General features: G+C 38.4%; 2 protein-coding genes across 3 annotated transcripts in view; one reads left to right on the top strand and one right to left on the bottom strand.

Moving 5' to 3' along the window:
- Nucleotides 1-27,860, top strand: part of PNPLA8 (patatin like phospholipase domain containing 8) — a 134,597-nt gene that overhangs the window by 7,687 nt on the left and 99,050 nt on the right. The window lies entirely within an intron of this gene.
- Nucleotides 65-27,860, bottom strand: NME8 (NME/NM23 family member 8). The gene is made up of 15 exons (XM_030871364.2): nt 27,828-27,860; nt 27,692-27,749; nt 27,387-27,493; nt 24,682-24,753; nt 21,009-21,125; nt 14,827-14,893; nt 13,461-13,534; nt 11,907-11,999; nt 10,620-10,807; nt 6,940-7,112; nt 6,154-6,298; nt 5,365-5,472; nt 1,743-1,894; nt 1,054-1,198; nt 65-302 (listed from the first exon to the last, which is right to left on the bottom strand). Exons 1-15 carry the CDS (start codon nt 27,858-27,860, stop codon nt 65-67), a joined length of 1,770 nt encoding a protein of 589 aa, XP_030727224.2.

The following is a 27,860-nucleotide window of genomic DNA, read 5'->3' as shown; positions in this document are numbered from 1 at the left end:
GTCTTAGGCCCAGCCACTGTAACAAGAAAAGAGGATAGAGTAATAATTAAAGAGGTACTGTACTTTAGTTTTTCTCAAGGTTCTCAGCAACAAAGTCTTCAAACACTCTATTAATAGCCTCCACTGCCTCCTGCATATCAGAAGCTCCATGGACAGCATTTTTCAACATACTTCTTCCAAACTGGGCTCGGATAGAGTCTGGGGACAGAAATCTTGCTTCCTCTGGGTCTGTGGGACCCATCAATCGTCTCCAGTCTGAAATAGCATTCCACTTGGTCAGGATCATGACCAAAGAAGGACCCCTGCAAACAACAATGGTTTCAGAAGACTTGGGCTATTGGCAACTGTAGAGACTGCACACACAGCTAAAGACAGAATGCCACAGCTCCATCCAGAGAGCTCATCCTTATTCTTTGTCCTTGTCAGTGTGATTTTGTGCTTTCTTTTTCTTCTTTGTTTATTAATTTTTTTTTTTTTTTTTTTGGCTGCACGGTGCGTTTTATAGGATCTTAGTTCCCCAACCAGGGATCGAACCTGTGCCCCCTGCACTGGAAGCTGGGAGTCCTAACCACTGGACCGCCTGAGAATTCCCTTGCAACAGCGTTTTGTGCTAGAAGAGTGTTGTAGTTTAATTGCAGGGATACGTGCCAGGCACTATTCCAATTACTTTCAATGTAAATTACTTTCAGTATATGAAGTACTTAGCCCTCACATTCGTACCTGTGAGGTAGGTACTATTATCATCCCCATTTTATGGATAAGGAAACTAAGGCAAAGATTAAATATGTTGCCAAAGCAGGGATTTCAAATCAGATACCTCTATATCTAATGTGAAAACCTAAAAAAACAGAGAAAGGAAGGAAGGAGAGAGAGGAAAACAGAGAAGCAAAGAAGGAATTAGACAAAAAAAAAGAACTCCAAATACTACCAGGGTGTCTTTTCATGAATTGTATTAAAAATGCAATATTTTCATGAATTTTTGTATTTTTCAAAGTTTCTACAATGAACAGTTACCACTTTTATAATGTAAAGACCTATATATCAGAAACTTACTCCGATAAAACTTCCAATACATCTTTATAAAAGGCTTTTCCTTTTATTTTAAAATAAATTTTGTCCGCTTCCTCTTCAGTTAGGAGCGTCTCCTTCATCTGTGTTATATCAAATCCAGCCTCTTTGATAAGCGTCAGGATATCCTCTAGGGAAAACAGATATTTGGTAGTCTTGGCAGACTGCCTCTATTTTTGCTCCGTATTCAAGTGGATTGAAATAACTAAGGAAGGTCACACTGTTACTTGAATCCAGTGGTTTTAAAAAACCAAAACTATGCTAAACTAAACTGAAAAAGCACCAGTTGGACGTTCGGAAGAACTTCAGTATGTTAACGCGGATGTTCAGTCTCAGATCCATCTTTCCAGAATCCATCTGGGAGGAAATCTGCTCCTGGGCTAAAAGTGAACACGTGTTTTCATCCCTGTGCTGCACATGCCAAGGAACTTCCTGCTGCATGTGGATTGAAAGGGCCAGCCTCTCTGAGCTCTTCTCCCTGAACCGGCAGGGCACCGCTACGGGAACTAAATGAAGTCAATCTGGTCAAAATTCCACCAACAGCCTAAACTTGGAGCACTCCCTCGTGACGATGAAGGTGCTCATTGCTTTATTCTTTCAACTTTACTGCAGTTTGCAAAATTTCACAAAATTGAAGAAAAATGTATACATCGGCTCTATTTTTATATATTTACCTCTTTGCTCTTGTGTTACATGAGGTTTAATCAGTGCTGCAGTGTGTTCAGGAGGAAAGAAATACTGTATGTCCCTTTCGGCAGCTTCTAGTGAATCACTTCCATACAACTGGTTGATAGGCAGACTCTCCATTGCAAATTGTGCGCATAAACTTTGAAAAAGAAGTCAAGTCAAAAACTTATAACATGACATATAATATAACACAACATAACACAATGTAAAACTATTCATGTTTGCATCGTGCAAGTGGAAGTAACTGCAGAGTGGCTTGGGGCATGCTACTTCCTTCCAGGGAGGAACAGTCGTTAGGAAGAAAGGACATGAACATTTCAGTAATCGTCATAATGGAGACTGACAGCTGTGAAAGATGGAATGAACGCCCTGGTGCAGTGAAAAAGCACAGACTATAGAACCCTGGTGGCATCACTTGTTAGCTGTGTGATACTGGGCAATTAGTTCCCTTCTCTCTGCTTCAGTTGTCTCAAACATAAATATGATAATAAACCCTGTTTTGGAAGGAGGTCTTGAGGATGTAATCAGATGATGTATTTGAAATATATGGTACATATTAAGCTGTCAATAAATATTCCTTCCCCTTCTTTCATCACTAAATAATATCAAGCACTAGAGACGTCATTTGACCCTATATCAAAGATACCAAATTATAAATATTGAATCCAGGAGACACTGCAGTGGAACCCTCCAGGTGAGCAAAAGCAATAAAAGAGGAGAGTACAGGATGGCTTTGTGGAGAGAGGCAGGAGTGACATTGATGGTAATGGGCAATCCATGTTGGGGTAGACAGTTTATTCTGGTTCCGTTTCTGTATGATAGATGAATACATACCTCTAAAATCAGTTATCGTTCCTCAGTGTTTTTCAGTTGCCCCTTCTTCTTTCTGTCTCTCCATCTATTTATATTTCAGTAGAGGAGATACTTATCGCTCATTACATTTTCTGCCCTTCACACACAGTCCTAAGCAAGCGACCCACAAAATCCAGCCACAGTGAATAACCTCCATTCTTGTTAATAGGCTGACATCACTGGAAACTTGGCTTTCTGTCCTCAACTTAAAGACCCTCTTCTTGCCTCTCTGGTTTCAGTGACCATTTCAGATTTCCTTTTTTCGTTATCCAACTTGACCCTCCCACTCAGCCCTTGGCTGTTCTCACACCTCTGGTTTGAAGATATTAGCAGACTAAGACGCTTGGAGCCTGTGATTGCCAGGGATGGGGGATTTGCACAATGAATGATAAAAACAGCCTAACCCATCATCAGCACTGACTCCATTCAATGCAGAGAACTACAAGCAGCCCCTCTGTTAGGCTGTTAGACGTGGTTATTGGAAAAAGTGTGTGTGTGTGTGTGTGTGTGTGTGTGTGTGTGTGTAAGGATGGGAGAGAAGGGTTGCTGTGTTTCTCTTGCATGCAAGTGACTGTATTTCAGATTAAGCAATGGGGAGTGTAGACTATGACGCCCAAGGGCAGGAAAGGGCAGAGCTCTGCTGAAGGAGTTATTTCTAATGCAACCTGGAAAACGGGGACCGATCAAAAATAATAGTTAAGAGTAATTGTGAACTTGTGGCAACATTAGGGGTCGTAAGGGCTTAGGATGGGAACTCTCACTATAATAGTGGGGAGGAGAGGGGCAATTACTGAGTTCCTTCACCTGGAGAAAATGTCTCTATGCTGGTACGTAGCCTCCACACGTGGAACCACAGTTTCTAGAAGAGTGTGCCTACATGTATAGGCCAGGTATTGATAGGAATTCCTCTCTCTGATGCCATGTATCGCATTCTCTGCTACATTTCATTTAAGAGGTTCTGGGGCACCCTGCTCATTCCACATAAAGAGTGTCCAACACATATTATCCTTTACAGCAATTGTCTGGCACAGGAGCAAAGACGTAAGTGAGTAGGGCTAAAAGGAGGGGTGAAATATATCCATTCAGGACAAGTGCAATTCATGATCTCCTACCCAAAAGAAAACATTGCAACTTTTATATACGTGATGTTTCATTAGTCCTGTTATTTATTGTGGCAGTGGGTATGCAAGTTTGCTGTGCCTGATAAAGCATCTTTATTCCTGCTCACTTAAAGGAGGGCTCTTCTTCCCCTGACTTCAGTCCTACTCTGAAGTCAGCACAAAGAATTCAAGCGAATTACAATTCAGTTTGTTTCCATCAGCTGCATGCCAAGAATGGAAATGCATGAGATACTATCTCCCTCCTCTAGCTGAGACCAAGCCCAACAGCTAAGATCAAAAAATATTTTTAAGATGCTGCCTAGGTGACAGCTAACATGCCAGGGTTGAACTGATTACAAAGTTCTAAGATTCATCAGTACTTTAACTTAGTAAATGTTCCTACCAAATTGTAGGCTACATATTGTTAATCATCGTCTTGAAACTCTTTTTTTTTTTAACATCTTTATTGGAGTATAATTGCTTTACATTGTTGGGTTAGTTTCTGCTGTATAACAAAGTGAATCAGCTATACGTATACATATATCCCCATATCCCCTCCCTCCCACCCTCCCTACCCCACCCCTCTAGGTGGTCACAAAGCTCCGAGCTGATCTCCCTGTGCTATGCGGCTGCTTCCCACTAGCTATCTATTTTACATTCAGTAGTGTATATATGTCAGTGCCACTCTCTCACTTCGTCCCAGCTTACCCTTCCCCCACCCCGTGTCCTCAAGTCCATTCTCTACGTCTGTGTCTTTTATTCCTGTCCTGCCCCTAGGTTCTTTAGAACCATTTTTTTCCCCTTAGATTCCATATATATGTGTTAGCATACAGTATTTGTTTTTCTCTTTCTGACTTACTTCACTCTGTATGACAGACTCTAGGTGCATCCACCTCACTACAAATAGCTCAATTTCGTTTCTTTTTATGGCTGAGTAATATTCCATTGTATATATGTGCCACATCTTCTTTATCCATTCATCTGTCGATGGACACTTAGGTTGCTTCCATGTCCTGGCTATTGTAAATAGTGCTGCAATGAACATTGGGGTGCATGTGTCTTTTTGAATTATGGTTTTCTCAGGGTATATGCCCAGTAGTGGGATTGCTGGGTCATATGGTAGTTCTATTTGTAGTTTTTTAAGGAACCTCCTTAAAAAAGGAACCTCCTTAAGGAGGAACCTCCTTAAAAAGGTTTAAGGAACCTTTTTTAGGGAACCTTAAAAGGTTTAAGGAACCTCCTTAAAAAAGGAACCTCCTTAAGGAGGAACCTCCTTAAAAAGGTTCCTCCTTAAGGAACCTCCTTACTGTTCTCCATAGTGGTTGTGTCAATTTACATTCCCACCAACAAGTGCAAGAAGGTTCCCTTTTTGTCTTGAAATGTTTGTGATCAGTTAAAGGATCTGAAGCAACTATCACGCGCTTCTCAAAAGAACTTCTCCTAACTAGTGCATGGGGCAGATGCGTCTGCCAAGATATGGCCTTTTGGCTGGGTAGCTACCACCTACCAGTCTCAAACCAAGCAGCCCACAACCTTCTCTTGCAAAGCCTCAGAAGAGAACCTTGGACTAGAGCTCTGGTTCCTATACCCCCATATCCCCAAAAAAATCACCATGGCTCCCATGAAAAAAGTTTGAGACCCATGACGTGAATCATACCTGTCTGGAAGGTATTCTTTGGCTTCTTCCACAGAGCTTGGTCCAATTAACTGTTTCCAGTGTCCTAAACCATTTTCTCTTACTAAAACAAGGACTAGAGATGGACCGCTGTTAGAAAAGAAGAAACAAAGTTAATGAAAGGATAGCTTGTAGCTATTTATAGGTAGATAATACAAGTGTGTTTGTTAGATGAAAAAAGTAAAATAACCCTTTTTATCAAGAGTATGAAATTAATTTCTGTTGGTGTACTCTCGAGAGCATCTTCATAAAAGAATGGAAGCGGAGAAAGGAAGGGAAGAGAAGGGACTTGGTTCTGATAGGGTGGTCCCTATATCGTCCCCATGCTCCTGCTGATTTATATACCCTTGCTGGCTTTCTGCCCCAGCTGCTGTTTCATTTACTCTTCTAGAAACCTGACAGATTTCTAGCATCCCATTCGTCTCCTAGGACTAGTGATCTTTAGGATTACCGAAGTCCTTGAGAGTCAGTCACAGCTCTCTTACTTGGACTTCAGGATGCTGCACACTCTGGCTTCCAGCATTCAACTCAACTGGACTCCAGGGGCTTCACCCAGAACCTTGCTTTACTCTAATAACATTCCAGGAGGACCAGAGAAGACACACAGTTGAGCAGGGAATCAAAATGGGAGGGAGATTGGCAAAGAAGTAGACTCAGCACATCTTTACAGCATTGAGAGATTTGGCAACTTGTACAGAAAGCAGGGTTAAGAGGTTTAAATGATTCAAACGTAAATCAGACTGTGCTTTCTCAACCTGCAATCTGTTTTACCTGGTCATATTTTCTATAAGATTTCCAAAATAATCTTTATTTTCATGTTCCATGCACAGTGTTTTTGCTTCTTTTTCTGATAACACTATTTGTCTCTGCATCAGTATTTTAAAGCCTTCATCTTGAATAATATTCAAAACATCCTCTAAATAAAAAGTCATAATAAGTTTTAAAGTGCTAGATTATTGGTTATACACACAATACAGACTGTATTATCATGAGGACATAGAATGCATTTCATTCTCATGTGAAATTTAAGTTTATAAAAATAGCTTATTAGATTTTAATTTAAGGTGAATAATATTCTTAACATATCAAATTTATGATGCCATTTCCAATTTTTCAGTGGACCAAAATCTATAGGTTTGGGGATGGGGGATTTATAAAAAAAAAAAAATTGTATAGTCAGATAAGTTTTATTTCACACATAAAGTTAATATAATGACATTCTCAGATGTGCTAGGGCTCAGAAAACAAAATAATTAAGTACATATCTTTTTTTTTTTTCTTTGCGGTTCGCGGGCCTCTCGCTGTTGTGGCCTCTCCCGTTGCGGAGCACAGGCTCTGGACGCGCAGGCTCAGCGGCCATGGCTCACGTGCCCAGCCGCTCTGCGGCATGTGGGATCTTCCCGGACCGGGCCACGAACCCGTGTCCCCTGCATCGGCAGGCGGACTCTCAACCACCGCGCCACCAGGGAAGCCCTCGTATCTTTTAATATAATTATACTAGAGCTTATTCAAATCCCATGTACAAAGTAGTTAAACAATTTATACTTTATTCCTTACCTTTCCTTTTGTTAAAGAGGGCTGGTCGAAGTAATGCCAGTATCTTTTCTAATTTTATGCCTTTAATTTTTTTAAAATCAGGGATGAAGACATCAATAAACTTAGTATTACTTATATTCTCTTCAACATCACAAAACTGAGATATTTGTTGTCTTTCTAGGTATTCTTGGAAACTGTTGAAGTCCAAAATATAATTATAAACTGAAGTTTAATAATCATGCCAGAAAATTAAAATTGATAATATGTTCACAAATAAATTAGAGTTTAGTAAAACAAATAAATATTGAATTTCACATAAAGGTAAGTTATATCTCTCTATCACATCAAAGAATATGTATTTAGTTCCACCTTTATTGAACCAATCCAAAAATCAGTTACATGAAATCATGTATGTTTGATTTCATGAGAGGATTTTAAGGAGACCAAAATAAAATGTTAAAAAAATTTTTTCTTTCCTCTATGTAAAGCTTTCCAGATAGTTTCTATTTTTCCTTTTAATTTTGTCTGTGAATCAAGGCTTATTTAGGAATACATTTCATGTTTTCAAATAGATAAGACATTTGGATCATTTTATTTATTTCCAACTTTATTGGATTATAATCAGCAAATGCATGCGGTGAGATCTTAATTTTTAAAAATTTGTTAAGGTTTTCTTTGTAAACAAAGCAAATTTATTTGTGGGATTTGAGGTTATATATTCATATTTCATATATTATAGATCATTTATTATACACAATTATGGAATATGTATTTGCCATCCCTATATACCCTTGCTTTTTTGTCTGCTGTGTATTGAGATCTCTGACCGTAAAGTTATTTTTATCCAGTTCTCTTTGTTTTTCTGGTACTTGTATCTTTATGTAATCTATGTTGTTTGGGACATACATTTTTTGACTACTCTATCTTCTTCATAAATGTTCTCTTATACATCATGTCCTTCTTTATCAAGTTTAACACTTTTAATGTTCAATTCTAATACTTTATTTTTCCTGGCTAATTTTTTTACCATTCCTTTATTTTTTTTATTTTTCTTTGTCTCTTCTACGTAGAATGTAGATGAGTACAGTTTTTAAAACTTTTTATTTTGAAAAAATATAAATTGGCAGAAAAATTGCAAGATCAGGATAATGAACTTTAGATTCAACAACTGTCAGCATTTTGTCACATTTGTTCTTTCTCTTTCTCTCTCATCCCCCAATGAGAGTGTGTGTGTCTGTGTGTGTGTTTTGGCTTAAGCATTTAAGAATAGACTGCAGATATTTTCACCATTCACCCTCCTAAATACCTCAGGAAAGCTTACACTGATATAAGACTATTATCTCATGAACAGTCCATATTCAAATTTCAGCAATTTTATAATACTCTCCTATCGATAGTAATTTTTCCTAATCCTGGATCATACATTGCATGCAGTTGCCTGAAGTGCCTAGGCTTCTTCAGCCTCTAACAATGGCTCAGTCTTTCTTGTCTTTTCTTTTTAATTTCTTTTTTTTTTAACATCTTTATTGGAGTATAATTGCTTTACAATGGTGTGTTAGTTTCTGCTTGATAACAAAGTGAATCAGCTATACATATACATACATCATATCTCCTCCCTCTTGCGTCTTGTCTTTTATGATACTGATATTTTGAAGACTCCAGGCCAGTTGCTTTGTACAATAGGCTCCTCATTTTGGATGGTTTCAAACTATGGAATGGCCCCATAGTTTCCTATCACATTCTGGGTATGATACTTTGGGAATACCACACCAGTATACATCACAATAGGAGGTACACACTGTCAGTTTGTCCCATTATTGGTGATATTAACATGGCCAGAGTGGTATCCCCCAGTTTTCTCCATTGAAAAGCTACAATTTCCACTTTGTAAATAATAAGAAATCTGAAAGGACACTATTTGAAAATGCATATATTATTCATACAGTGGATTTAGCACCCACTGATGATTTTTGTCTGCATCAATTATTATTATATGGTTTTTAATTTCGTTTGTTTTTGACCTTAATCTGGTAATCTCTATATTTGACAGGGTAGTTAACCTTCTCGTATTTAGTATAACAGCCATATACCTGACTATATTCCTTCCATCTTTATATCTACTCTTTATTCTACATGAGAGTTTATGTCCTTGATCCTTTAGGTTCTGGTTCTACTTTAAAAAATGGCAGGTGGAAGTTTACAGCACCTGTTAGGCCATGTCTGCAGAAAAAGAGCTGTGAAAACTGATTCCCAGGAAAACATGCTCCCTACCACTTCGTGCTGCCTGCTTGGGTCGATGCTCGGGATAAACACAGGCCAAAGGAAAAGAGGACGTCCATTAAAAGGAAAATACTGCAGACTTTGCAAAATAACATCAACACATCTCATTCCACCCCAATCCCGCCAAGTGCTTAAATTGTTCATCTTATTACGTGCATATTGAAAAACTGGAGACAACTGCTTCCAAAAGTTGGATGCAGTAGACACCTATCTGAATAACAGCACCAGTGGAACACTGACTCCTCTTATGCCAGCTGTGTTAATAGTGTTTCACAGAATAATTTTTTAAAAAAATGGCTCCAAAATTCTGGTATGAAATCTGGTATCTTTTTGAGCCCAACACTTCCCACCCAAACCTGCTCTCTAACCACTAAGTATCATTTTCCCTTAAAACTCACAGAGTAACTACTACTGTTTACAAAGCCCTTTGTCAGCAGTTGATTTACCCTGTGAGTTGTTCTATCCCACTTCAAACTGGAAATTAATGATATTAGGGTCTCCCTGCTACCTAAAAATTATGACATCGCTAGGGACCAGCAGATGGACCTACTCAAGAAAAGCCACTATAACTTATTAATAAGACAGCAAGGAAAGTTCCAGAGATGCTCAGCCTAAACATGCAATGGAGGTGGGCTACCCAGAAGGGGGAGACACACATCACGAAGCTTCAGGACTCAGCTACTCTGAACTTGGTCCTGCTCACCCCCCTTTCAGACATGGCTCTGTTAATTCATGGGGTGAGCACTGGAGTTTCTGCATCTTCAGAGGAATAGAAGGCACAAATGGCAAGCACATAAAACCAACAGTCTGTAAATGACTTACGTTCACTTTCGTATATTTACAAACCGTTAACAAAAATATGCAACTGTTTAGTTGTTAGCAGTCTCACCACTCACTCACTGCCTTGAGTAAAAGGGCAGAGTACTTTGGTGTCCCTGTAGGACACGGAGAGGCAGAACTGGCATGTGGAGAGACGGGAGAGGGGGCTGGCTTGGGAGGGACTAGGCCTGGTCCCGTTCTACCCCAGGAGGCCAGACTGGTGCGCCCAGCATTAGAGAGACAAATGGGAAATTCTCCCCTTTGTAATCCTCTTGACATAAACTTTGAGGGCAACTCCAGCTTTGTTGAATATATAAAATTTTAGACTGGAAGGAATAGTTGTAGCTTCGACATAAAGATGTTTGTCCTTTTTTTTTTTTTCTTTTTTTTCTTTTTGGCCATGCAGTACAGCATGCAGGAATCCTAGTTCCCTGACCAGGGATCAAACCCGTGACCCCTGCAGTGGAAGCACGGAGTCTTAACCAGATGGACCACCAGGGAAGCCCCTAAAGATGTTTGTCTTTAGATTTGTGATATTTGGACATTACACTCCATTACCTAACAACACATTGTAAACAATTCGTTTCCTGGTCTGGAGCTACCTTTCCCTCTTCTGCTTCATCCCCGAGGACTTGGCCGTCTTCTCATGGTCATCCCATGGTTCTTTAGATTCCGTCTCAGAATTAGATTCACTTCCATCCCAGGAAGGCCATTTTTCCTTTGCTTGTGATACAACTAGAATATAGCTTAGGCCACTTGTCATAAAAGAAACAAAATCTTCAAAGTCAGGCTACAAAATAAAATAAAATAAAATAATATTATTAAGCTCCCAAAATGGATAGAGTACCATGGTGGTCCCTACCCAAGTCAAGGACATCTTCCCCTTCATGATCACTGGGCAAGAGAAAGTTACACACAATCCTCCTGTTAACAAACACATCTGTGAAGGACAGAAGTTCACAGCTGGCAGGGAATGATCTTAAAGATAGTCTAATAACTACTCTCAAACTGCCGGATGCTTCCAGATCATCTGGAGGGCTTGCTAAAACACAAATTTCTGGTGTCCAGCCCCAGACTCTATGATTCAGTAGGTGTAGGGTGCCCAGGAATTGGATTTTCTCAAAAGTTCCCAGGTGATGCTCATGTAGCTGGTCCAACCCTTTCCCGGGGCCAAGAGAGATTGTCTGAGTGGTGCGGCTAGTTTATAAAGTGCTGTTCGGTAGAACTTTCTGTGACGACCAGCATGTTCTGTGCTCTCCAGCATATGTAACCACAGGCAGCTGCTGAGCACTGAAATGTGGCTACCGCCACTGAGACTCCGAATTTTTAACTTTATTTAATTTTAATGAATTTAAGTTCAGATGGCCACATGTATCTAATGGCTACCATGTTGAACAGTGCATTTCTAGAAGCTACGTCTCCTGACGCCCTCAAGCCATTGCACTTTCTAACACAAAGCACTGCCCCCAGGCAAAAGAGAATCTAAAAAATAGCTTGACAGAAAGGATGTACCTTTAGGTAGAGAAAGGATTAAAGCTTTCCTGTGAAGTTTACCACAGGCAGCCTTCAACCTGGGATAAGGACCTACAGGAAAGGCCTGGATATTCATTTCCTGAGGGCTGATGCAGGGAGTCTTAGAGGACATACCATAAAGAGATCTTCGCTCCAACAAAACACAATCAGTGCATCCACTTTTGCCTGGCTGCCTCTATTTCTACTGGAGATTTCTCCATAGTCCCCATCTTTGCATTAACCAGGATATGGACACCAACAGGGACACCTAGAGCTTACTTGGTTGGTCAGACTCATTCGTCTTTCTATAATGAGGATCCTAAACTTATAGGAATCCACTGTATTTGACAACACAATGGCTTTTTTAACTTTCTTACCTGGTCTGCTATTCGGCTGTAGAAGTACCTCACTTGTTCTTCAGTGAGCATTTTCTTATCCTCTGCTTCTATGACAAATTCTGCATCGATAATCTTCAATTAGAGAACATGGTCAGGTCCACGTGTGTCGTGGGACCACACAGGTAAAACAAGTCAAGGACATTTGTTTCCTAGGCTTAATAAACCCCCCAGATTTGAATGCATTTCATGGTTATGCCTCAGCACAATCCATGGGACACGAGGTTGGAAGAGGCCCCAAAATAAGTAAACAAAGAAGGTCCTTTTCATGCCCCCTAGTATTTAGGTTTTCACGGCTTGAACCAGAGATTCCACAATATTTCTATTATTTAAGTGAATTGTCTCAAGATGAAAAAAGAAAAAAAAAATCTAATTGAATTCCAAGAAAGACATCATAGTTTTCTGAATCATTCAAAAGACAGACATTTACAGGTACTTCTTAACCATCTATTTTCAAAATTGTTTTCAGTTTCTTCTTTTAAGGCTTTCCTTGGTTAAGTCTGTAACTCGTCATCTAGTATATCTTATTCTGATGGCAACAAAAATATCCAAATTACAGGGAAGGATAGAATTTAAGATGCAGCCATGCTTTGTCTTAAAATTTTTAAATTTAATGACAAATTCAGTGTGCATGTCACCCAAGTATAGCAATGTATAAAATGGACCATTTGCTTTATAGTAGTTTAATTGTTGCTGCTTTGGCTGAAGAAAGAATGCATGATGGGAAGTTCATCAAGAGATACCCAGCCCATCCTGACATGGTTCCCCATGGGACCTCCTCTGTAACACATGCAACATTCTTACAAATTTCAATACAATTTTGTTGTTTCAACACAACATCTTTGTTCAGGGGTCAACAAACCACAGCCCACAGTCAAAACCTGGCCTGCCACCGTTTTTGGAAACAAAGTTTACTGGAACACAGCCATGCCCATTTGTTTATCTACTGTCTAATGCTGCTCTCTCGATATGATGGCAGAGTTAAGCTGCTGTGACAGAGATCACATGACCCACAAACCTGAAAATAGTTACTGTCTGGCTCTTTATAGGAAAAGTCTGCTGACCTTTGGTTTAGAATGCAATTTTACTCTAAAAATTTTTTATTTGGGCTCTAAAAGCAAAACCTTAAATGCTTCCTCGTGTTATCATGTATCTAAAAAGGACCATATGTTTGTGACAACACACAGGGAATAAAGCAAGCTGATGTGAGCTTATACAAGTCTGCACTGCTAACAACTAAACACAGAGAAATCTGTTACAATCCAATGCAAGAACTGTAATTTTTATCATTTATATTGGATGCTGGTAGAGCAGAGTTATTTAAATAAGGATGTTGAATAGGTCTAGCCTTTGTAAGACAAGATATTCAAAGAAGACAAAACATTCATTCAAATGAACCAGAAGTTCATTATATTCTGTTTTTCTCTAAATAACAAGCTTGTCTCCAAAGTGAAAATTAAGGGATTGTTTTTTTACAGTTAATTTAAAAATTAATTTTACAATTAATTTAAACTATTCTTGGGAAATATCACTTACTTTTTCTTTAATTTCTTTAACTTTTCTAGCAGTCACAGCATTGGGTTTGATAATGGCAATGCTGTATAGTTGGTCTAGGAAAAAAAATAGAAGAATTTCATTTTCTTGGCACAGACTCTAGAGAATGAAGGATTTGGCAATTAGAAATGTAAACTACTAATGTCCAGTGAATTTTTGTCCATCAACAGCTTTGTTATTATGGCATTGCAACTACCAAAGAGTTTCTACTTAGAATCAAAGTACAGTTCCTATATTTGCATGCAGGAGAAACATTCACAAGAGTTTGTAGTCAGTAGGCCGGAAAAGAAAGAGTAGGTGGGCACTATTTTATTTTATTTTATTTTATTTTATTCTATTCTATTCTATTCTACTCTACTCTACTTTTTCTATTCTATTGCCGCATCACACAGCTTGTGGGATCTTAGTTCCCCAACCAGGGATTGAACCCGGGCCCTCCGCAGTGAGAGCACAGAGTCCTACTAACCACTGGACCGCCAGGGAATTCCCGGCACTAGTTATTTTAATACAATTCACGTGCATTAGAATCGCACGCATGATCCATCCAGCTCAGTATCACTAGTGACAACAGTTTCAGTGCAAGCAAACATTACAAACCGATGGCTTTACCATCTATAAATTTATCCACATTTATCTACACATTCTGATGATTAGCTTTTAGTGAAGAATAGCTCACTGAGCAAGCGGTTTGCCTCTGTTCCCTCCAGGGTATGAACACACACTAACACGCCCACTCCGACAATCCAATGAAGGCAGGAAGTTGTTCATCTTAAAGTAAACCAGGAGTGTGGGTCATCAAGGAAGAAATTATTTTTACAAGTTTCTGGAAGATGATGAAGGATGAAATAAGAGGAAACTGCTGTCCAGATTACTCACAGGGCACAGGAGCCCCTGATCGAGGGTAACCTCTGAAGGCAAGGCACAGAGACCAAAGGCAAGGCAAGGGGAGCAAAAGAGATTGCTTCTTTTTTTTTTTTTTTTTTTTTTTGCGGTACGTGGGCCTCTCACTGTGTGACCTCTCCCGTTGCGGAGCACAGGCTCCGGACGCGCAGGCTCAGCGGCCATGGCTCACGGGCCCAGCCGCTCTGCAGCATGTGGGATCTTCCCAGACCGGGGCACGAACCCGTGTCCCCTGCATCGGCAGGCGGACTCTCAACCACTGCGCCACCAGGGAAGCCCGAGATTGCTTTTTAAGCTGAATCCAGTATCGCACAAATCATCATTGATGCTACCAGTCCTTTATCAATTAACACTGGTGTCACTACCAGCTTTGTGCTGCAAGTGATGCTGTAATGAGTATCCATGTACACAATTTCCCTCACTATTACTTTAAAGTAGATTTACTTACCAACACTTCCATAGCTTGCTTCCCCAGCATCCTCTGAATCTGAGTCTACAAACACAATTTCATGATACTGTGGAAAAGGAATGGAAATAAAACAGTTACATTTTAATACGATAGTGAAAGAGTTTTTAGAAATTTTGTTTTTAATCAATATTTATAATCCAAGGGATAGAAAGTAAAGTGGAAATGTGCCTGCATTTATCTAACACTACTTTTCCCCAACCTTCCCACTAAAATAAAATTAGGAATAAACAGAGTGGGGAGACAATGAGAAATAACGCATATATGTGCTGTATGGAAAATGCTTAAAAACAAAATATTTAAAACTTAAGAGCACAAGGAATAAAATGAGAAAGAAGCAGTGATTAACAAGTAAGAAAGCAATAAACATATAATTATTATGGTAAAGATTGAAAGGGCATTTGTACGCTTCAAGATCCATTCCTGAAAAAAAGCCTTTCTCAAAACAATAGCCAATTTCCTACTATAGAGTAAAACACTAGGAAGGATGGGGGATTCTTAATTTCTGGAGAAGTCCTGAAAGTGCTTCTGTGATTCTGTAAACAACCTGAAAGGTTTATATATTTACATATATACATTTCAGGGGCAAGAGATTTGCAGAATTTCAGATTCTCAATGCAATATAGACCCAAAAACGTTTGGAAATAACTACACTGAAAGCATTCACTCCTATTATAGTCAGGAATAAGATAATTATGCCAGCTATAACTTCAAAGTGACCTGCCTTGTATTTATTGGACCTGCCCTGACAAACAGGGCAGCTACTAACCACATAATGCTGTATTTGAGCACCTGAAATGAGGTTAGTCCAAATTAAGATGCGCTATAAATGAAAAATACACAGCACATTCCAAAGATTTAGTTTGAAAAAATAAATCTGGAATACCTTATTTTTTACATTGAGTACATATATTTTTAAACATTTTATTGATGTATAGTTGATATACAATGTTGTGTTTAATTTCTGCTGTACATCAAAGTGACTCAGTTATACATATATATATATATATAACATTATTTTTTCATATTCTTTTCCATTATGGTTTATCATAGGATATTGAGTATAGATTTCTGTGCTATTCAGTGGGACCTTGTTGTGTATCCATTCTATATATAATAGTTTGTATCTGCTAATCCCAAGCTCCCAATCCTTCCCTCCCCCCAACCCCTTGGCAACCACAAGTCTGTTCTCTGTGTCTGTGAGTCTGTTTTTGTTTCATAGATATGTTTATTTATGTCATATTTTAGGTTATACATATAAGTGATACCATATGCTATTAGTCTTTCTCTTTCTGACTTACTTCACTTAGTATGAAAATCTCTAGTTGCTGCAAATGGCATTAATTCATTCTTTTTTAATGGCTGAGTAGTATTCCACTGTATATATGTACCACATCTTCTTTATTCATTCATCTGTCAGTGGACATTTAGGTTGTTTTCATGTCTTGGCTATTGTAAATAGTGCTGCAGTGAACATAGGGGTGCATGTATCTTTTTGAATTATAGTTGTGTCTGGGTATATGCCCAGGAGTGGGAGTGCTGGATCATATGGTAGCTCTTTTTAAGGAACCTCCATACTGTTTTCCCCAGTGGCTGTACCAATTTACATTCCTACCAACAGTGTAGGAGGGTTCCCTTTTCTCCACACCCTCAACAGCATTTATTATTTGTAGATTTTTTTTAATGATCACCATTCTGTCCAGCGTGAGGTGGTATCTTATTGTAGTTTTGATTTGCATTTCTCTAGTAATCCAAAAGCTGAGCATCTTTTCAGGTGCCTGTTAGCCCTCTATGTGTCTTATTTGGAGAAATGTCTATTTAGGTCTTCTGCCCATTTTTTGACTGGGTTGTTTGTTTTTTGTTATTAAACTGTAGGAGCTGTTTGTATATTTTGGAAATTAAGCCCTTGCTGGTCACATTATTTGCAAATATTTTCTCCCAGTCCATAGGTTGTCTTTTCGTTTTGTTTATGGTTTCCTTTGCTGTGCAAAAGCTTGTAAGTTATATTGAGTATATCTTTGAATGGCAATCTTTTTAATATACTGGATGTAAGAAAAGATGTTTTAAAAATTAATTTCACCTGTTTCTTTTTTTATTGTTTTCAATTGACTAGTAGAATATTATAAATTACGTATGTGGCTCACATCGTGGCTTGTATTTTATTACTATTACTGCGCTAGACAAGGCAATTGATAAGAAAACTAAATAATAGAAGTGTCCAACAAAATGGAGTAATATAAAATAAACATAAGATATTAATAAATTTCTTACATACCCACTATTATTCATTAAAACAGGATGTCATTCTGCAAGAACAACAATAAAGCCACAGTACAGAGCACACGTAGAGAAAGCTGGGTACAGTATAGCAATTAGAAGAATGTGTTTAAAAGTCGTTCTGCCTGACTTCAAATTCTGCTTTTACCTCCTACTAGTTGCCTGTTTCTAAGGAAAGGACATAATGTTTTTAAGCCTGTCTTATCGTTCATAAATACTTCATAAGGTTTCTCCAGGTTCATATTCGAGATGACAACATAGAAGGCTCCTGAACTCACTTCCTCCCTCAGACATACCAAACCTACAGCTGCTTGTGGAACAGTTCTCAACTGAGCGACTCCTACATATCAGACAAATGAGAAAAGAACACATACCGAATCGGGTAGGAGAGGCTGAGTCACAGTCTCGCCATAAACTCCATCCCCGGCACAGCAACATACAATTGAGAGGGAACTCACAACTCCCAGCATCTCCCTGAGGACTGAAGGGCTTGAACCCAACATCTAGTGACCTCAGTTTTAAGACTTGTAACTGAGAGATGGGGCCCCCAGATGCCTGGCTGTAAAAGCCCTGGGGCTTGCATCCAGACTATAGTAAACTGAGCTCTTAACAGGCTTGGCTTGTGCTGGACTCCCTGTGGCTATTCCCCCAGGGCTCAATGCAGGGGCCTATTTGCAAATCTGATAAGCTATAGCCTGAGGGTCAGGCTTCTAATTTAACACAGGTCTAGGGCTGACAGCAATCCTTTCCAGAGACCAGGGAAGCCAGCAGGGGCCATCTTCATGCTCTCCCTCTGCCCCGCTCCAGGTCACTAGTGTCTTTGTGAAGATAGCCTGTGTGCACATCTGGTACCCTGGCTTTTGTGACTGTTACTCCAAGGACACAGCACTTGATAGTCCGGCTCTGGCCCCCAGCAGGGCTGGTGTCCCTGGGTTCAGTAGAACCAGCAATGGGTAAACCATCCAGACAGAAAATCAGTAAAGAAACATTGGACATGTTAGACTAGATGGATTAAACAGATATATCCCGAACATTCTATCCAAAAGCAGCAGAATACACATTCTTCTCAAGCACACATGGAACGTTCTCCAGGACAGATCATATGTTAGGCCACAAAACATTTAAGTAGATTGAAATCACATCAAGCATCTTTTCTAACCACAATGGTCTGGAACTAGAAATCAATTAAAAGAAGACAACTGGAAAATTCACAATGTGGAGATTAAATAACATGCTACTGAGCAACCAGTGGGTCAAATTAGAAATCAAAAGAGACATAAAAAAAATCTAGAGATGAGTGAAAATGGAATTACAGCATACCTAAACTTATGGGATGTAACAAAGGTGTTCTAAGAGTGAAGTTCATAGCCTATATTAAGAAAAGAGAAGGATCTCAAATAAACAACCTAACTTTACACTTTAAGACACTAGAAAAAACAAACAAAAAAAAATGAAGCGAAAGTCAGCAGATGAAGGAAATAAAGATCAGAGCAGAAATAAATAAAAGAGAGACTAAAAAGACAATAGAAAAAAAATCAATGAAACTAAGAGCTGGTTTTTGAAAAAATAAAACAGAACTTTAGCTAGACTGTGAGGAAAAAAAAAGAGAGAGAAGACTCCAATAAATAAAATTGGAAATGAAAGAGGAGACATTATAACTGAGAAGACTCCAATAAATAAAATTGGAAATGAAAGAGGAGACATTATAACTGATACCACAGAAACACAAAGGATCTTAAGAGACTATTATGACAAGCTATGAAATCGCTCTCTCAAAAAGTTATCTGCCCTCCCATGATCATTGCACCATTATTTACAGTAGCCAAGATATGGAAACAATCTAAGTGTCCATTCATGGATGAATGGATAAATACATGATATATATATATATATATATATATATATATATATATATATACATGATGAAATGCTATTCCTCCATAAAAAAGGAGGAAATCTTACCATTTGTGACAACCTGGATGGAGCTTGAGGGCATTAATGTTACATGAAATAAGTCAGAGAAAGATAAATACTGCATAATCTCTCTTATATGTGGAATCTGGAAAAAATAACTCATAGGCACAGAGAACAGAGTGGTAGCTGCCAGAGACGGAGGGTGATGAGTAGGGGAATTGGGTGAAGGAGGTCAAAAGATACAACTTCCAGTTATAAGATAAATAAGTTCTGGGGGTGTAATATACAGCATGGTGACTATAGGTAATAACGTGTATTGTATATTTTGGAAGTGGCTAAAAGAGTAGATCTTAAAATTTATCATGAAAAAGTTTTTCAGAAAAAAATTAACTATGTGACATGAAATGTTAACTAAGTGTAGTAATCATTTCCCAGTATACACATATATCAAATCATTATGTTGTATACCTTAAACTAATAAAATGTTAGTTGTCAATGATATCGATAAAAGTGGAATGTAAAAGATTAAATGAGGATATCTTTCTGAAAATCTTAGCAAACAGTAAGTCCACAATAATTCCTAGTTACTATAATTTTCAAAAAGAAGTAGGGGGAGTGGGAAGAGTGGGAAGAGTGGGAAGAGGGAGGGAGGAAGGGAGACGGAGAGAAAGGAAGGGCGAAGAAAACCTGAAAATGTACAGAAAAATGTCCTTGGGTGAGAAAAATCACTATTGTAAATGTAAATTCCCCATATTTGTCATTTGTCAGTTTTCCATCAAAATGTTCATTTTTTTTTCCTTAATACTTTTAAAGTACTTTGTACACACTATGGATATTAGCACGTTGATACACAGTGCAAGCTTCTCTCCAAGTTTGCTGCTTTCCTTTTACATTTTATTCAAACTTTTAAATAATCAAATCTATCAATTTTTTCTTTTTTTGATATCTCTGCCTTATACTATACTTACGAGGCCTTTCTCAACCTATGACAAGATAAATGTTTTCCAATATTTTCTTCTAATACTTTCATGCTTTGTTTCAACATATTCAGCTCTTTAATTCATCTGAAATTTGTTTATGTATATGAGGAAAGAATACAAATCTCTTATACAAATAGTTAACCCAATATTACTAAGTTTGTTTTGTGAGTTTTTTATCCTTTCCTGATTTAAACTGACGCTTTTTTATAGTAAATACTTAATAAAAGCTTGAGCCTATACCTTCTCATTATTTCTATTCTTCAGTATTTCTCAGCTAGTCTCTATTTTTTGTTTCTTGTTTTTGTTGTTTGTTGTTTTGTGTGCATGTGTGTGTGTTTAAATAACACCAACCACTCCTATTTATCTGCCTATATTTCTGATCACTTTCCTATATGGCTTACTTTCTTATGCTATTATGTTCATATCTCTACATGCTTTATGGTTCATTTCTGAATTTTAAAATATTTTATTATTACACAGGTAATACATTTCACACACACAGGATCTTATTCTAAGCATCCTATTAAATAATACTCTATTTTTCATTTGTCAGTCTATCTTGGCCCTCTTTCCATATCAATAAACAGAGCTAGAAGATACTAATAATATTCCACTGTATGAATTTGTATAATTTATGACATAAATTACAGGCATTTATGTCATCTATTCACTGTTGCTAGGCATTTAGGTTAATTCCAAATTTTTAATAACATAGACAACACTGAAATAAACATCGTTTTCTATATTTGTTTCATTATTTTCTTAAGGAAAATTATTGGAGTGTAATTGCTCGGTCAAAGGATACATGTGTTTTTTAAGGCCTTTGATTCATATTGCCAAAATACTTCCCAAGAAAGGTTGCACCATTTAGACACCTAGATAGCTATAAAACTAGGGGAAATGCTTTAGGAAAACAAACCAAAAAAAGACATAATGCATCTTTTTTTAAAACTAATTTTTAAAAATAAAATTATCAGGAATCCAAAGTATTACCTGAGGTCGAACCATTTCACCTGCTGCAATTTTCTTCTCCTCATTGATCAAGGTAATAATTTTTTGACTCACAAGTGGTGCATTTGCACCCTTGATTTTTGCCACAATTTTGCCATTCTATAAGGGGAAACAAAAGCGGGAAGGAAACTCATTTTCAGAATGGGTCAAGAATTAACACTTCAGCTGGACTAACTCACCCCACCCTGACCCACCAATCCCTTTTTAGCTACTGTAATTAGTCATTTTAAAATAAGTATTCGTGATATAAAAGTATTTCCATTTGGTAAATCCAGCTCTTTGAGTTCTACCTCTAATTTATCTGTCCTCCTACAACCAAAGACAGGCTATCGCTGCATTAAATTTTAATGGTTCTGTACAGGCCTCCCAACACTACTCCCCCTAATTATTTTTGATACTACTCCCCTTTGTCTGTCTTTCAACACATATTTACTAAACACCAGTTTACTAGCATTGTATCAGGCATGATGGTACGGAATAATAGTCCTGGTACCTAATGTAATTAAATTACCAAAAAAAAAAAAAACCAACCCCGCAAACACATTTGAGATAACAACCATGACAGGTACCACCAAGAGAGGTACAGAGAGCTGGGAGCATCTATAGGAATTTGTTCTGATCAAGAACATTAGCAAAGGTACTTCGTCAATATCAGGAATTTAAAATGTGAAGGATAGGTTAAGAAATAAAAAGGAGAAGAAAGGGCATTCTAGGCAAAAGGAATAGAGCCACAAGTGTCCTACGGCTAGAAGGGAATATGGCAAATAAGAAGGCCAGTGGGGAAAGTGAGGGGATGCCTGGTATGAGACGAAGCCCAACAGCTAGGGGGAGCCATAGCGTGCAGAGCCTTCTGGGTCATGGGAGGATGCTGCCTTTATCCTAAGTGCGGTGGGCAGCCTTTTGAATGTTTAAACACAGGCAGGGACCACAATTAGAACTGCTAAAGATCCGTGGAAAGATCATCTTACCTACCATATGGAGAAAGGGTTAGAGGTGCAGCAGGAGAAGCTGCTTGTATACAAATCGGAAGCTATTCTAGAGGTAAAGATGGAAGAGACAGTTCCTCAGTCTACGGCGGTGCTGTTGGAGATGGAAAGAAGGGAAAGAAGCAGACGAGTGTGAGAAAGACTTGGGTAGTTAAATTAACAGGACCAAGGTCTGGTGTGCATGGGGTGTGAGGTAAGGAGAAGTCACCACGATGACTTTTCTGTTTCTGACTTGAGAAACTGAGTAAGTTGAGATGTTATTCACCAAATGAAGCAACTCTAGAAAATAACGTTTCCAATGGGGATGGGGAAGCCCAGGAGTCTGCTGTTGGACCAGTTCATTGTGAGATGCCCTTGAGACACCAGAGGAGAGATCAAGGGCCCAGTTGGATACACAAGTCTCGTGCTCAAAGTATAGGATTCAGCTGAAGACATGAACTTGAGTTATTGATATATGAGGCGATGATTGAAACTGTGTGTCGAAGAAGTTTTCTAAGGAGAGTATATAGCATGATAAAGTTGATATGTAATGGCTGCATGAAGAAAGGTGAACCTGCAAAGGTGAACCTGCAAAGGGGAGGGGGAGTAGCATCTAGGAAGCAAAAGGAAAACCAAGTCACAAAAGCCAAAAGAAGAAAATGTTCCAAAAAGGAGGGCATGGTCACCACATTTACTGCATTTGAGAGGTACAAAACGATGAGCACCTAAAATCATTCATTATATTTAGCAACAGGCTGGTCACTGGATACATTAGCAACAGCCAATTTGGTGGAATAATCAGAAAGAAGTTAGATTGAATGGGTTGAAGAATTAATGGGATGAGAAGAAATGGAGTGGAAATAAATATAGAAACTCTTCTGAGCAGTTTAGCTGTGAGGTAAAGCATAGAGGCGAATGGTAGCTGGAGAGGGACGTGGTATCAAAAAGAGGTATTATTTCTTTTCATTGGAAAGATTTAATCATATTCAAAGGCCATAAGAAGGCTCCAGTTGAGAAAGGTTTGAATGAAACCTGACACTCTATTTACTATTTCCCACTAAAAGGAACCGCCAAGAGCTTTCTAATATCCATTGAAAAAGCCCTTCCTGCTGAGACGCTGCAATGAATTTGCTGTCAGCTAAGAATGCTGCCCACTGCAAACGTGGTTTTGTGGTCACAGATTGAGATTCTTTTTTTTTTTTTAATTTTTATACAGTGTTTCAAGGTTACTTTCCATTTGCAGTTATTACAAAATATTGCCTAAATTTCCCATGGAGATTCTTAAATTAGAACATTGAACAGGGAGCAACGGATGATAACAAAGTCTGAGGCGTGACTGGAGGAGGTGCGTTGGAGATTTCATTGACAGTTAGGAGGTGAAGAATCGAGAGGCCAGGATGTTGAAGTCCCAGAGTGATGGCAGCACGTGGGTTTGAAAGGAGGATTTTGGGCCACATGCCAAAGTCTTCAGGGTGGGCAGGGGTCTGCTGCTCAGATCTGACTCGCTCAGCAGGTGATGGCCGCCCCAGAGCTGCAGACGCTACATGGTGGCCACCTGCTCAGCCTCCCCTCCTCAGTCCCAGGCTCCCAACTGCTGCTGCTACTAAAGCCTTCTCGTTGTCCAATTAGCCCGCCGAGCCCACTTCTGCCTCGTGCAGTTACCTAAACGACATCTAGGCCGGGGCTCAGCAAACTATGACCCAGTACAGACATAGTATTTCTGCAAAGCTGAAACACTTACTCTCTGGCCCGTTACAAATAAGCTGGCTGACCCCTCACATAAATCATCAAATCCTTCCTAGCCAATTCCTAGCCAACTGACAGCAAGATCTACAGTGTAATTTTTTAAATTCAATTAACCCAGTCATTCACCTCCCAGAAGTAGCTGTAAGATTATTGTTTAACACAAGCAAAAATTATATCTGAGAAGTGTTTTTTTAATAATTATTTATAATATCAAAAAATGCCTTTTCAACAGCAAGAGAACAGTCCAAACCCTCTCTGGGAGGTGTTTCCTTACTATCCCAATTCTTCAGCTGTGTAGCAGCTATGCTCTGTATCACACAAGTTAGTACTTACCCAGATATTCTTCTTTTAGGAAACAGCACTTATAAGGTTTTTCTGATTATTAAAGTTGTGTTTATCTTGGAATATTTGGAAAATATTGAAAAGTATAAGAAGAAAATTTAAATTATGCATCCTTTCCCCATACATAGAAAACTACTATTAACTTTTGGTGAATACACTGCCTGCCTTCTTTCTATGCATTTGTAAATACAGAGATAAAAGCGATATACAAGATAGTGATCATACAAATATTTCCTCGTATTGGTATACATGAATATTTATAACCAATTCTCTTCCACTGGGTACCCAAGACATTTCCAATTTTTCACTCCTGTAAGTAATAATTCATCATACAAGTCTCTGATATTTCCCTAGGAAAGGTAAATACCATTTTATCTTTCTTTTCCCTGATCAACTAAGTGTGTGGTAGTCTAATCTTCTCAATCCGTTATGAGCTCCTACAGGTCAAGTTATGAATATTTTAATTGACAAGCATATTTAAGGCAAAAAAAAGTCTACAGTTACTGTCATCAGAAAACAGTTCCAGTAGTTGTACAATGTTACTTGCTCTTTAGCTGCAAATTGGAATCTGATAATACACTTGAGATGATAAATATACTTACAACACTAAAGAGAAAAACAGGTTCACATTTATCTCTAAATGGCTGCAAAGTCACAATGCTGTCAGCTTCCGCCTGAAAAAGATTATTTCATATAATAATAAAGGACGCTACACTCAAGTCATTTGATATACTACATTCAAAAAATGCAGAGATACTTTTTTCTATGTTTACTACAACATTTTATGAGTATGTTATAGCCGTCTTTAGAATCAAATTACACATTCTGGCAGTTCAGACCCTGCATCATTTGGCTTCAACCTTACTTCTCACTGTTCATCTTTACCCAGCCTGCAGCTAAACTCAGCTCCTGTGGTCTGCGTTACACCACCTGCACTTTCCCCCTTGTTACCTGCTCCTGCCCTTCCTTTTCCAACCCAGCTCCAATGTTCTCCAAGAACTCTGCCTTGACCCTCCTGCCGCAAATCATCTCCCCTCCACATAGCACTTCACTACCCTTCTCTCCGGGCACCTATAGTTCCTTTCAATATTGTACTACCATTATAGGGACCTAGCTCATCTCTGTTTGGAGAGCTGCATGCACAGAGAGATGATGTTTTATGCTCACCCTCGCATGTCACCCCCCACCTTATCAGTCAGAGGGCCATGCATAAAAAGGAGCTGCCTAAATGTTTCTTGAATAAACTGGTGGTCAGATTTCAAAGTCTTTGATTTTAAAGTTTTCTCACAAATTTCAAGTTGTCCTAAATTGATTACCAACAACTATATATTAAGTAATAGTATGTTCCTGCATATTAACATAACATCCCTTGGGCCAGCTGTCAAGATACGTTGTGTTGTAGGGTCTTCTACATAAGAGTTGTTTTTTGGAACCTAAGGCAATTGTTTTCAAACGGGGATTTCTAGAGGTGCCTCAACGGTGGCCAAGGATGGTGAGGGCGGAGCCGAGCCAAGGTCCCTCAGCCCTGTGTCAGCCAGCCAGAGGGGCTGTGTTGTAATCTTTTTTTGGCATATTGAATTCTACATCATTCTCTTTTCTTTCTCTCTTTTCTCTTTCTTTCTTTCTTTTCTTTCTCTCTTTCTTTTTAAAAAAGTAGGTTCTATTGTTGAAAGGAACTAATCTATAATATTAAAAGACAGTAGCCAAAGATTACATTTAAAAGTAGTCTAGCCATCATCATTGCAATTTTTATATTATAATAAAGTATTAACAATTAAAGCATTTGGTAATATTCCTTAAAAACTATAATATAAAACATTTACTGAATTTTTATATGTATAGGCACAATGTTAGGACAAGTCTTCAAGTCTTTTAAAAGGGGCACATAATAGAAAAAATTTGGTACTGACCATTCAGCTTAAGGTGATTTCAATAGGTAATGAACCTCATAGGTTTCAATTTTGGACTTAAGTTTACAAGTTCAGAAAGGATCCCTTTCCCTGATAAACTGCAGGAAAAAAAGTATCCAGCAGAGGGCGCCCCTCCACTGCGCCCAGCAGAGGTTTGGAGACTTTAAAAAATTTTTTTCACTGTTGATGAGCTGATCATAGCAGAAAAATAGTATAGATCTATGTGAATATACTGCAGTTGGATATGCTCAAACAGAAGAGGAACCATTCAGAGAGAATGCTCAAAATTTTTTGTTGTTAATTTCAACAGACGGTAGCATTATAAATAGGACATATTTTGGAAAGAGTTTACTAGCACTTCCCAGTGATATAGACATAGTGATGAAATGAACTGGTCTGGACATGTTTCTGTCCAATAGAACTAGAATGTGAGTCACATATATACTTTTAAATTCTCTAGTAGCCACATTTAAAAACTAAAAAACAGGTGAAAATAATCTAATAATATACTTTACCTAATCCAGTATATCCCCAAATGATCATTTTAACATATCATCGATGTAAAAAATTAATGGGATATTTCACATTCTTTTTTCATATGAAGGCCTCAAAACCTAGTGTGTATTTTACCCTTAGAGTACATCTCAATTTGTGGGCCAAATTTTAATCATAAATAATTGATCTCTAATTAGATTTCATAAAGTTTACAGTCAAAGAGGTAGATTCACATATCCAGGTTGTCCCAGATAATTTTAAAAGTTTTACAATAACCGAATGGAGTATCTGTTTTTTTATATAAATTTAATACAATTACACTAGCCACAGTTCGCGTGCTCAAAAGCCATTTATGCCTAGTGGTTATATTAGACTCAAAGCTCTAAGCAGTTGATAATTTGACATGGATAAACGGAATAATCAATACATTGGGGACTCATGAGACCCCAATGGGTCTCTCATGAGACCCTAATGAGTTTGGCTGTAATATTTTAATCCGTTGTCACATGTGGGAGGCAAATAAGGGAGGGTAAAATCGCTACCATTTTACAATTAACTGGGTAAATGACCAGAGTCCTACCCAATGCTTTCCAGTAAAAGGCATTTACAGCCCTTATTCTGAACACACACCATATGGTCAAGTGAAAAGAAGTATGGCAATAGACAGATAACCATTTTTATGTTTTTCTAACGTTCACAACCATGGTAAATAACCTCAGTATTATAGGAATGGGATAAAAATTACATTCGTTCTCAGATCCAGTAGAATTAAATATAGAGTAAAACTGCTAACTAAACACTGTCCATTTTGAAGAGTTGACAGATTGTTTGAATTAAGACAATCCTTAAAGAGACTATAAAGTAACAAGAAAATAATAGTTTAATGGAAATGAAAGCCTTACTACAGCAAAATGCAGAATTTCATCTTCGTTCAGCTCATTTTTCAATTTTCTGAATAAGGTTTGCATTGCTTTGCAAGGTCCACACCAGGCTTGGTAAACATCGATCACTAGAAGATAATAATATTTGTGAAAGAACAGAGTCAAAGAGTCTAGAGTAGCAGCTTATCCCAATCTTTGGGGCAGGGGCAGGGTAAAAACAGAGCAGCTTTTTATTCTGGTAAGTGGGGCGTGGTGCTCCATGTTGGGGTGCCTGGAGGTGCCCTGGATCCAACTCCGGATGGCGAACACCTGCGGAGCCCCAGTACCTGTTAGGCCTTTGTTCTGCAACATCTCCTCCCACAGGCTTTGATTATTGATGGTCTCCTGCAAAAAGGAAGGTGCTATCAAAGGTCTTCAAGGGACAACGCACCCAGTAAAGACTTGTTGATGTGTCATGCCCACCTGTAACTGGATTTCTCGCTGTTTGCTTGCCAT

The sequence above is a fragment of the Globicephala melas genome, chromosome 9 (genome assembly GCF_963455315.2).
Source record: "Globicephala melas chromosome 9, mGloMel1.2, whole genome shotgun sequence".
In the NCBI taxonomy this organism is placed as follows: Eukaryota; Metazoa; Chordata; class Mammalia; order Artiodactyla; family Delphinidae; genus Globicephala; species Globicephala melas.
The sequence above is the reverse complement of the archived record's forward strand: the minus strand, read 5'-3'. Positions and strand labels throughout refer to the sequence as shown.

Excerpts from the sequence above, each read along its gene's own strand:
- NME8 (XM_030871364.2), bottom strand. The coding sequence starts at position 27,860 with ATGGCAAGCAAACAGCGAGAAATCCAGTTACAG. Across the intron at positions 27,750-27,827 it reads AGCGAGAAATCCAGTTACAG|GAGACCATCAATAATCAAAG; the intron begins GTGGGCATGACA and ends TCCTTTTTGCAG. Across the intron at positions 12,000-13,460 it reads TTAAAGAAATTAAAGAAAAA|ATTATCGATGCAGAATTTGT; the intron begins GTAAGTGATATT and ends CTCTAATTGAAG.